This window comes from Scyliorhinus torazame, chromosome 17 (genome assembly GCF_047496885.1).
Source record: "Scyliorhinus torazame isolate Kashiwa2021f chromosome 17, sScyTor2.1, whole genome shotgun sequence".
Taxonomy (NCBI): domain Eukaryota; kingdom Metazoa; phylum Chordata; class Chondrichthyes; order Carcharhiniformes; family Scyliorhinidae; genus Scyliorhinus; species Scyliorhinus torazame.
Window position 1 is genome coordinate 110,937,981 of NC_092723.1, and position 12,546 is coordinate 110,950,526.

General features: G+C 50.2%; 1 protein-coding gene across 1 annotated transcript in view; it reads left to right on the forward strand.

Annotated features, from left to right (window-relative positions):
- Positions 1 to 12,546, forward strand: part of meiob (meiosis specific with OB-fold) — a 261,266-nt gene that overhangs the window by 222,861 nt on the left and 25,859 nt on the right. The window contains exons 11-12 of the mRNA XM_072479797.1: positions 764 to 917; positions 2,621 to 2,810. Coding sequence (XP_072335898.1) covers positions 764 to 917; positions 2,621 to 2,810 — 344 coding nt within the window. The remainder of the gene's footprint in view (positions 1 to 763; positions 918 to 2,620; positions 2,811 to 12,546) is intronic.

The following is a 12,546-nucleotide window of genomic DNA, read 5'->3' on the forward strand; positions in this document are numbered from 1 at the left end:
TGAGGAGGTCATGCAGTTTCTTCCAGTCCGGATGGTGTTGCTGGCGGCGCTGACCACCTCTGCCGCCTGCGCCCAGGCACGGTGAACTGCGGTATCTGGCAGCCTTCTTCCCAGGCCGGGGTACAGGGTGAACTGCCACCGCGTCCAGGAGGGTCTTGACCTCAGCGTCTGTGAATCTTGGCACCACGCGCCTTGCTGCCATCTTGTTGGCTGGGATGGTGTGTGGGGAGTAAAGTCTGTATGAGCGTCAATCGCGAAACTGATGAATCCCGCAACATTTCTCTTTGGAATCAATTATGTTCCACGTGGCGCTAGCCCTTTAACAGTCGCTGAATCAGTCCAGGTAAGGCACCGGTTTTGCTGTTGTGGAAATCCACAAATTCTGCCCCGGCGTCAATACTTAGTCTCAGGAACAGAGAATCCTGCTGTCGGTCCTAAAATATGTGCTAATAAAGAAGATAATTCTGTGGCGCCAGTCAGTGATTTAATGTGACATACCCAAATTTCTTCCAGTTTATTTGTGCTGTTTTTGCTATTGATATACAATTATATTTATTTGCACACCTCTTTGGAGGGTCCTATGGTGCGCAGATTACAGACGTTTTCCCTAGCAAGTAAATGGACAACCAACATTTTCTCTTTTCGATAAAAACTCTCTGTGAATGACTTACCTGTAATTTTTTGAATACTGGATTTCTGTAATTTGCACTCCTTTTACTATGTAAGAGAGCAAGTTTACGTATTTTTCATATTATTTTTGCAGTGCATTCTATTGTGGATGTATTCACTGTGCAACAGTTGAAAAATAAAGTAATGGACAAAGTCGGCAAGTCGGAGCCCATCTATGGAATCATATATGCATACATTACTATGTTTAATATTGATTCTGACAATTCAAAGATAATAAAATCTAAATGGTAAGATTAACACTTATACCAAACTTTAAATTTGAATATTAAAAATAACAGGAACAATTTTACTTAGTGTTTTACTAAATATAAATGTTATCTGCTCAATATATAAAAATACAGTTGGGGCCAATGAAAATATTTTCTTTTCATAGTTTTTTTGAGAAAAATATGTAAGAACAATTTACTAACCATCAATTCTGCACATTCCCATTGTGTGCATGTCCTTTTATGTTCTGGGTGGAGTTAGCTGGCTTGAGTGTTTACTGGATATCGGATTTATCCTATTGCCAAATCAATATTGCTAAACTTGAAGATTTCTTCCCAATAGAAATTACAATGTAAGCAAAAGACTGTAAGGTGATGCTAGAATGAAAAGAAAATTTGGGCCTGAATCTTCTGATAGCAGGAATGGCAATTGATTCAACTTGAGCTGCTGATGCGCCTCAAGACTCTGAGGAAGTCCTGATACGCTCACAAGTGTGGTACGCATGTGAGAAGGGTAAACTGATTTCTGGTTTTACCCTGCCCCAACTGCTGCACAATTCTTTATAATAATGGTATGAGATTACCATATTCACAAAGAAATGAGCAGTTCGCCCTATACATGACCTGTGTTTTGCGCTGATTTACTTAGAGCTGTTTAGCAGATGTAAAGTTTGCTCAGGAGCACAGCTCCAAGTAAATCAGCTGGAGTGGTGGAATCATCTCAAGGAACTAAAAATTACAAAAGCAGAATAATTACCAGTAATTGGAGTCCATAAAGAAATAGGAGCAGTGGTTATAATCTGACATTTTGGAACTAGATGTTGCGTCCAGAAGGTTGTAAAGTGGCTAACTGTAGGGGCTGGTTTAGCACAGTGGGTTAAACAGCTGGCTTGTACTGCAGAACAAGGCCAGCAGCGTAGGTTCAATTCCCGTACCGGCCTTCCCGAATAGGTGCCGGAATGTGGCGACTAAGGGCTTTTCACAGTAACTTCATTGAATCCTACTTGTGACATAAGCGATTATTATTATTATTATTTGGACTGTGGAGGAAAGCGAAGCAGCCGGAGGAAACCCACGCAGACATGGGGACAACATGCAGATTCCGGCTTGGGTCATTGTCCATGCGGAGTGTGCACATTCTCCCCGTGCCTGCGTGGGTGCACCAGTTTCCTCCCACACTCCAAAGATGTGCAGATTAGGTGGACTGCTCATGCTAAATTTCCCTGAGTGGCCAAAAAGGTCTTAATAATAATCATAATAGGGCGGCATGGTAGCACAGTGGTTAGCACCATTGCTTCACAGCACCAGGGTCCCAGGTTCGATTCCCTGCTTGGCTTGGGTCCACTGTCTGTGCGGAATCTGCACGTTCTCCCCATGTCTGCGTGGGTTTCCTCTGAATGCTCCAGTTTCCTCCCACATGTCCCGAAAGACGTGCTTGTTAGGTGAATTGGATATTCTGAATTCTCCCTCTGTGTACGCGAACAGGCGCCGGAGTGTGGCAACGAGGGGATTTTCACAGTAACTTCATTGCCGTGTTAATGTAAGCCTACTTTTGACAATAATAAAGATTATGATCATGAAGATTTCAGGGAGCTTATTTAGGACAGATGTCAGGATGCAGAAGCACGCAGAATTAAAAAGGCGAGCAACAATTGTAAAATTATGTTGAATTCCAATGGTATTTCACAAGAATCTTAAAATGCATAATTCTGTATTTATCGAAGTGGCAGGTGCAGATTTTTGATCGATGTTGAAAAGAATGTGTGCACAAATCCCTCCTGTTCGTCTGGCACAATGAATCCCTCAAGTATCATCACCAGTTTTGATTTCTGGGTGGATGCGTCTGACCATACAGGCACTCTTCAATCATGTAATTTAACAGGAAGCACGGCTGAAAAAACTCTTGGCTACACAGTAAGTATCGGTATTTGGGAGTTTTAGGTTAAAGTTGGAGTATGGGAACTGATGCAGTGTTTTCTTCAATGTTCTTTCCTCCAGTGATTCTCAAACCTGGAGTCTGAAGAGAATGTTTAGGTGGTCTGTGAAATAATGTGAGAAACATGTCTAGAGTAAATATCTATTTACTCAAAGACCTTATTGAAACATTCTCTACTTGCTGCACTTCCACGTTATGAAGATTTTATCATAATTTAGATGGAGGCAGGAGGAAATCCACAATGACTAACCTATTTGAAAAGGAAACCAAAAGGGTTTGAGAACCACTGCTACACTGCATTGTATCGTGATGAACTTAATTTACATTGGTCGGGCTGTCGAGGATCATTACACCTCGGAGCAGCAGAAGAAGGGTTGGTAGGTGACATTGGCTGGACAGAAAACATTAGCATTAAAACCAAAAAGAAATTAGAAATTTGCTTTTTCATCATCTTCAATATGCAGGAGATAGTTTATTTAATAAATTAGATAGTTTATTTAATAAATTGATGTTGAGTACGATTTAATGTGATCATCGTGCCCGACTTGATGTCGGAACGAGGTTGTTAAATCTCGTGAGAGGCCTCTCGCGAGATTTGCGATTCTTGGAACACCTCGCGAGGTTGCATTAAATCTCGCAAGACATCGGAATCTGAATCGCCCCGCACTGGGTGTGATCCAGATCTGCATATTTAAATGAGGTTCATTGAAATATGTGTTTTGTGAGATTCTCCTGGGGCCCAGGGCCTAACAGCTGCATCTGAGAGATCTCACTGGAGCGTCGTTTAGCACTGGTTTCCATAAATGTGGACACATCATTTTGGCACCTGGGGGGGGGGGGGGGGGGGCGGGGGGGTGTCCCAGGCCATTAGTGACCTCCGAGTGGTCGGGGACAGGACAAGGTGGCACTCTGGCACTCTCTCTGCCACTCGGGCACCTTGGCACTGCCACCATGGCAGCGCCACCCAGGCACCTTGCCGGATGGCAGGGCACTTCCAGGGATCGGGCCTGTGGGCCTCACAGGTGGAGGAGGGGTGAGGTGGTGTTCCTGGGGGCCTCTCCGAAGTTGGAGGGAGGAGAGAGTTGAAAAAGGGGTGGGGAAATCGGGCCAGCCCTGAAAAATGGCACCCCGATCTGCGAGGACCCAGGAAATTACTCTAAATAATGCCTCGGCAGAGAGAAACTCCCCAAGGCAAAAAGAAACGGCAAAATGTTGTTGAATAACGGTGTTTCTCGGCGCTACAGCTAAATGCGCGCAAAACCAGACTTAGATTTCTTTCTGGTTGAATTGTACCCGTAATGTCTGATTCCTTATAAAAACAATCTTGTTATGTTGCCACATTTACAATTTTTTTTCATTAAAAAACTATACCAAGAATCAGAATGCATATTTCATTTTACCAGTTAGTTAATTCAGTTTTTCAATTTTGCCATCAGCTGTGAACGTAAGATAGCACTTAAAAATTTGATGCAGTGTGTTTTCCTATTCTCTGGATCACTAAAGGGGTGAACTGAAATCGATTCTAAAAAGAATAAACATAGTTTAATAAGAAAATATTCTTAACATTTGTATTTGTCTTAATCTAAATATCACAAAGCACGCCAATGTTGTCGGCGAGGGTATCCCAACTTGGAACACCAGTTCGTGGGGATATATAGTTTTGTTTTAGTATAGGGAGACAAGTGAAACCCCAGTGAGAATAAGCAGCTCAGTCATCGTGTAACAGTTATTAAAGCTATTTATTAAAGAAAAGACAAATAGACACAAACAGGATTACTCCACTCTCAGACAATTAAAATATATGAATTACTCAACACACAAACAGTTTATGTAGAACGTATCCCTTGTTCAAAAATATTATCTACAATCCGAACTCTGTAAGACTTCCCCGTTTCATAGAATTTACAGAGCAGAAGGAAGCCATTCGGCCCATCGAGTCCACACCGGCTCTTGGAAAGAGCACCCTACCCAAGGTCAACACCTCTACCCTATCCCCATAACCCAGCAACCCCATTCAACACTAAGGGCAATTTTGGACACTAAGGGCAATTTATCATGGCCAATCCACCTAACCTGCACATCTTTGGACTGTGGGAGGAAACCGGAGCACCCGGAGGAAACCCACGCACACACGGGGAGGATGTGCAGACTCCGCACAGACAGTGACCCAAGCTGGAATCGAACCTGGGACCCTGGAGCTGTGAAGCAATTGTGCTATCCACAATGCTACCGTGCTGCCCCACGGATGTTTCCCAAAACAACATCCAAATTAAATAAATCTATAAATTAAAACCAGTTTATAGTTACCATGCTGTGCAGGTATGATAATCAAGCCTGGGAAATGTCTTGTCCTGGTCCAACAAATATATTTAAAATGCCTTTACAAAGGTTTGCTGCAGTGCTTTGGCTCTAAGACCTCAAGGCTGTTAGATATAAAACTTGCCCTTCAGGCTGCAAGCTGGAAACTGGCTTGTCTGCGTGCGAGCCTGCTAAGTGTCAACTGGTCTCTCTTGCTTCTGAGGTTGCTAGCAATTATACCTGGATTCCATTTTGAATCTGCCTTCTTTGTATTTGGCTGTCTGCCCCTATCAAATTCATTGACGAGACATCTTGGGCGCGATCCACCCAAAAATGTCTAAGTGTCATTTTGGGGCGGATTTGGGGGTGGTGGTGGTGTTTTGCGCCGGCTGTAATGGCGAGATTGCAACCTGTATTCACCCGCACGCAGTTTTAAAAATGAACCCCCATGTGAATCTTGCTATGCCTGGCTCCCTGGCGCCATCAGCCTGGCTCTCTTACCGTCTGATTCGCCCGACTCGTGCCTCAGCTGCTCCCCGCTAACAAGGGGGAGCAGCTTTTAAATGCTCCCTCAGCATCACTCCCAGTTAAAAAACCAGGATAGCAGCACAGAGACCTTACTTTAAGGATGCCGACCTGGCCAGGCTTCTCGATGCCGTGGATTCAAGGCAAGGCACCCTGTTCCCCTGAGGGGTTCGGATAACCAGCAGCAGGGTTAGCAATGCCGCCTGGGAGGCAGTGGCAGCTGCAGTGATGTGGACAGCATGACCAGGATGACCGGCGTCCAATGTCGGAAGATGACGAACGACCTCCAACGAGTTGCAAGGGTATGTTATAACCTGTCTAATGGCATCAGTCCCCCACCACCCCTCAATTTCCCGAACCCCCCCTCCTCCCACCACTGCCCCCGCCCCTGACCGCTCCTCCCACCTGATCCACTGGCTGACACCTCACACCCTTCCAAAATCTAGTCTTCCAGCTTGTTCCTCAGGAATCCCTGGTACCCACCAGCACAAAATGTCTAGGTACGATGCACATATGCTACCTGCTATAGACTCCTCTGATCCACCAAGCGTGAGACTCACAATGTCCTTTCTGTGTCCCCACAGGAGAAGATATCCAATAATAAGAGGTGTGGTATTATCAGGTATTGCAGTACCCGAGAGGCTGTAGACCATTGGGTAAACCTAGGAGTTTACCATTAGCTGTTTGGCATGTAGCTCCGCCCTGACAGGCGGGGTATAAGAACCGGTGCCGACCCAGCAGCCCTCATTCTGTACCGAAGCTGCTGGGGAACAGATCTAGTCTATTAAAGCCTTCAGTTATGTTACAACCTCGTCTTTGAGTTTAATTGATGGTGCATCAATTTAATAGACTACTCTTAAGCTGAAAGAATGGATCTCCGAATCAAGCCAGAGTGTCTACAACTCAGCCCCCACGCGGAGAACTCGGCAGCGATATTTATGCGCTGGCTGGCGTGTTCTAAAGGCTACCTCGAGACGGCCGGAGGCACCCCCTCAGGAGAACAGAAACTGCATCTCCTGCACTCAAGAGTAAGTCCTGGAATCTTCACACGTCACCTGCTTGCAACTAGACGGCAAAGCCCCGGGGAATCGCTGGAGGACTTCTACAGTGCGCTTCTGGTGCTGGGCAGAAACTGTGGCTGCCCGCAAATTTCCGGCAGCGAGCACACAAACTTCTAATCCGGCATGCCTTCGTAGCAGGTATGAGCTCCTCAGAGATCTGCCAAAGACTCTCAGAAAAGGACACCCTGGGACTGAGAGAGGCACGGGCCCTGGCAGGGTCCATGGATGTTGCCTCCAGAAACGCGCAGTCCTATGCGCCCGACCGTGCGGCGGCCCCCTGGGCTGCGTGGCATCCCGCAGCGGCAGCCCCACTGACCTTCCCCGTGTCCCCGCGGGCCTGCGCTGTAAGACGGCCCACTAACTCCGTTGGGCCCCGCTGTTTCTTCTGCGGGCAGGCGAAGCATCTCCGCACGCGCTGCCCGGCCCGCACCTCCACCTGCAAACGGTGCGGCAAGAAGGGCCATTTTGCGGGGGTCTGCCAAGCACGAGCTGTGGCCGCAGTCTCCAGCGACTCCGGACCGCCGTGGCAATCTTCCCCTCGGGCCCCAGGCGGCCAGCACTCACCGCCACCACCTATCCTAGGGCCACGTCCGACCCACGGGCGTGGCCATCTTGCCCCTCGGACACCATGCTGGACGGATGGGCGCCGCCATTTTGTCCATCCCCGACCACCATGTGCGATCCATGGGAGACGCCATCTTGGATGGGGCCCCAGGTCCCCAGCACGGCCGAACACGCTGCCCGATCACAACCGGCAACTGCTCCATCTGGCCTCAGTGACACTGGACCAAAATCAACCTGGGACACTTGCGACTGCAACGACGACGGTGTTCATCAACGGCCACGAGACGTTTTGCCTGATCGACTCTGGGAGCACGGAGAGCTTTATACACCCCGACACGGTAAGGCGCTGTTCACTTGTTACCCACCCTGTAAACCAAAGAATCTCCCTGGCCTCCGGGTCACACTCAGTGGAGATAAAGGGGTTCTGCCTAGCAGACTTCACTGTCCAAGGCAGGAAATTCAACAATTTCCGCCTTTAATGTCCTGCCGCACCTCTGCGCGGCTACACTCCTGGGGTTGGACTTCCAATGTAACTTGCAAAGCCTGACCTTTAAATTTGGTGGCCCTATACCCCCCCTTACTGTCTGCGGCCTCGCGACCCTTAAGGTCGACCCGCCTTCCCTGTTTGCGAACCTCACCCCGGATTGCAAACCCGTCGCCACCAGGAGTAGACAGTACAGTGCCCAGGACCGGACCTTCATCAGGTCAGAGGTCCAAAGGCTACTGAGGGAAGGGGTCATTGAAGCTAGCAACAGTCCCTGGAGAGCTCAAGTAGTGGTGGTGAAGACCGTGGAGAAACATAGGATGGTCATTGACTACAGTCAGACCATCAACAGGTTTACGCAGCTGGATGCGTACCCTCTCCCCCGCATATCCGACCTGGTGACCAGGATCGCGCAATACAAGGTCTTCTCCATGGTGGATCTCAAGTCCGCTTACCATCAGCTACCCCTCCGCACTAGTGACCGCAGGTACACTGCCTTCGAAGCAGATGGGCGGCTCTACCAATTTTTTAGGGTTCCCTTTGGTGTCACTAATGGGGTCTCGGTCTTCCAACGCGAGATGGACTGAATGGTTGACCGATACGGCTTACGCGCAACGTTCCCGTATCTTGATAACGTCACCATCTGCGGCCATGACCAGCAGGACCACGACACCAACCTCCGGAAATTTCTCCAGACCGTGAAAATCCTTAACTTAATGTATAATAAGGATAAATGCGTATTTAGCACCGACCGCCTAGCCATTCTCGGCTACGTAGTGCGAAATGGAGTTATAGGCCCCGACCCTGAACGCATGCGCGTCCTTATGGAGTTCCCCCTCCCTCACTGCCCCAAGGCCCTGAAGCGCTGCCTCGGGTTTTTCAGTTATTACGCACAGTGGGTCCCCAACTACGCAGACAAAAGCCCAACCCCTAATGCAGCCACAACCGTCCCTCTGTCGACGGAGGCCCGCCAGGCTTTCTGCCGCATCAAAGCAGACATTGCAAAGGCCACGATGCGTGCCATCGATGAGTCCTTCCCTTCCAGGTCGAGAGCGATGCGTCCGACGTAGCTCTGGCCGCCACCATCAACCAAGCAGGCAGACCCGTGGCCTTTTTCTCCCGTACCCTCCATGCTTCAGTAATTCGCCATTCCTCAGTCGAAAAAGAGGCGCAAGCCATAGTAGAAGCTGTGCGACATTGGCGGCATTACCTGGCCGGCAGGAGATTTACTCTCCTCACTGACCAACGGCCGGTGGTGTTCATGCTTGATAATGCACAGTGGGGCAAGATAAAGAACGACAAGATCTTAACGGCGGATGATAGAACTCTCCACCTACAACTACGAGATCTTGTACCGTCCTGGGAAGCTAAACGAGCCTTCCGATGCCATGCCGCGGCATGTGTGCCACCGCACAAGTGGACCGCCTCCCAGCCCTCCACGAGGACCTCTGCCACCCGGGGGTCACTCGTTTTTCCCACTTCATTAAGACCCTCAACCTGCCCTACTCCAGCGAGGAGGTCAAGACAGTCACCAGGGACTGCCAAATCTGCGCGGAGTGGAAACCGCACTTCTACCGGCCAGAGAGGGCGCACCTGATAAAGGCATCCCGTCCCTTTGAACGCCTCAGCATGGACTTCAAAGGCCCCCTCCCCTCCACCAACCGCAACACGTATTTCCTGAACGTGAATGACGAGTACTCCCGGTTCCCATTCGCTATCCCCTGCCCCGACCTGACCGCAACCACCGTCATCAAGGCCCTCCAGGGTATCTTTACACTGTTCGGGTTCCCCGCGTACATACACAGTGATAGGGGGTCCTCCTTTATGAGCGACGAACTGCGTCAATTCCTGCTCAGCAAGGGCATCGCCTCAAGCAGGACGACCAGTTACAACCCCCGGGGAAATGGCCAGGTAGAGAGGGAGAACGGAACGGTCTGGAAGACCGTTCTACTGGCCCTACGGTCCAGGACTCTCCCTGTCTCCCGCTGGCAGGAAGTCCTCCCGGATGCCCTCCACGCCATCCGGTCGCTGCTCTGTACAACTACCAATCAGACACCTCATGAACATCTCCTTGTCTTCCCCAGGAAGTCCTCCGGGATCTCGCTCCCAACCTGGCTAGCGACACCCGGACCCATCCTGCTTCAGAAGCACGTGCGGGCGCACAAGTCGGACCCGTTGGTCGAGAGGGTCCACCTGCTGCACGCTAACCCCCAGTACGCCTACGTGGCGTTCCCTGTCAGCCGGCAAGATACAGTTTCCCTCCGGGACCTGGCGCCCGCCGGAACACCACGCCCACCCGAACCATTACCCCCCCCCCACAGCACCTCACTGGAGGGTTGGTCCTCCCGCCGCTCCTACCTTGGCCATCCCACCCACTGACGCCCCCTACAGGCACCCCCCTTTCGTGTCAACCGTTTGCCCCACCAGCGCCGTCTCGGGGTGACGAAGCTGCCATGGAGGACGAAGCCACGCTCCCGGAGTCACAGACGCCCGGACCCCCACCAGAATCACCACTGAGGCTCAGACGATCCAGGAGGACGACCAGGCCACCCGGCTGACTGATTGCTTCACTGTAACTGTAAATGAACACTGACTGTATATATCTTCCACGCTTGTAAATATTCTCGACAACCCTGTAAGGAGGTATCATGGTACCTCCATATCTGATCATACCATGTTAAAGGCAATTGTAACCACTGGCCACCACCCCCGCCGGACTATTTTTTAACGGGGTGAATGTGGTATTATCAGGTATTGCAGTACCCAAGAGGCTGTAGACCATTGGGTAAACCTAGGAGTTTACCATTGGCTGTTTGGTATGTAGCTCCGCCCTAACAAGCGGGGTATAAGAACCGGTGCCGTCCCAGCAGCCCTCGTTCTGTACCGAAGCGGCTGGGGAACAGCCTATGAGAACAGCCTATCCCCCCTATGAGAAATTGGCCTATGGGGTTGCCAGAGGATACAATAGTGACGGACAGTGAGGTCAGCCTGTGCCAGAGAGGATCCACTGCACCTTTACCAGATGACCTGTCTCAAGTGAGTTGTTGATATCCCACAAAATTATCTTTCGCTTTCACTGACCACAGTCCATTGTCTTGCAGGATGATCAACTGATGAAGCCGGGTCATCCGGAGTAGAACCTCCCCCACCTCCATTCCCACCCAAGAGTACACCTTGGAGGAGAGCTCCGAGGAGAACACCGGCGGTGCGTCACAGTTATCAGCTGCACCCTTCACCATCGCAGAGACACAAACCTCATTGGCAACATTAGTGGACTGACTTCACACGGATGATCCCAGGAATGGTAGGCCTAACATACGATGAACGTCTGAGGATCCTGGGATTATATTCATTGGGAGTTTAGGAGGTTGAGGGGAGATCTAATAGAAACTTACAAGATAATGAATGATGTGGAGATGCCGGCGTTGGACTGGGGTGAGCACAGTACGAAGTCTTACAACACCAGGTTAAAGTCCAACAGGTTTGTTTCGATGTCACTAGCTTTCGGAACGCTGCTCCTTCCTCAGGTGAATGAAGAGGTCTGTGTGACCTCTTCATTCACCTGAGGAAGGAGCAGCGCTCCGAAAGCTAGTGACATCGAAACAAACCTGTTGGACTTTAACCTGGTGTTGTAAGACTTTGTACTAAGATAATGAATGGCTTAGATAGGGTGGATGTAGGGAAGTTGTTTCCATTAGCAGGGGAGACTAGGACCCGGGGGCACAGCCTTAGAATAAAAGGGAGTCACTTTAGAACAGAGATGAGGAGAAATTTCTTCAGCCAGAGAGTGGTGGGTCTGTGGAATTCATTGCCACAGAGGGCGGTGGAGACCGGGACGTTGAGTGTCTTTAAGACAGAAGTTGATAAATTCTTGATTTCTCGAGGAATTAAGGGCTATGGAGAGAGAGCGGATAAATGGAGTTGAAATCAGCCATGATTGAATGGTGGAGTGGACTCGATGGGCCGAATGGCCTTACTTCCGCTCCTATGTCTTATGGACTTCGGGGGCACTATATGGTGAGCATCACACAGTTGCTGATGGAGGCAGGAACATCCTTGGGAGGCAGCAGTCAGAGGTCTCCCGGAGCCCAGGACTCAGCTGGGTCCCAGCCAGATGTCGAGCCTCCGGACATGGTTCTCCCAGAGCTGATGTAAATGATAGGACTGAGATTCAGGACCGTGAGATTCAGGATGGGGTGTCAGCAACATGCCAGCCACTGCATGGCCGATTGGAAGAGTCCCAAAGCCTTTAGACACAGGAGACGGTGCCGGCAATGCGTGGCACCCAGGCCAACAATGCTAGGTTGGCAACCACAGTGGGGTACCTGGAGCATGACGTCCACCCCTTGAGTGGTGATGTTCAAGGCATGGCTCAGTCTGTGATGACCATGGCTGAGGGCCTCAATATCATCTCCCTGTCACTGAGGGGCATGTCCCAGACGCAGTTGGACATTGCTGAAACACTCCAGAGCATCCAGTCACTGAGGAGCATCGCTAAGGGCGTCAACACCAAGATGTAAATGGGGAGCCTCTAGGACTGGCCGTGCCAGGTGACAGACTTCTGGAGCTCACTCCAGCTCCCCCTCTGTTCTATGGAGTCCGTCAGGGCCCTACTGGCACCCTCAGGGAGGAGAAAGCGCTGCCGCCCATCCTGAGGCCTGCCATCAAGGACACTAAGGTGGTCGCCAAATCTTCTGAATCCCCCTCTCCTGACACTAGCCCATTTCAAGGGCAGCAGGAAGAACAGGGTGGCATGGTGACGCCTGTGACACTAGTAAGTCG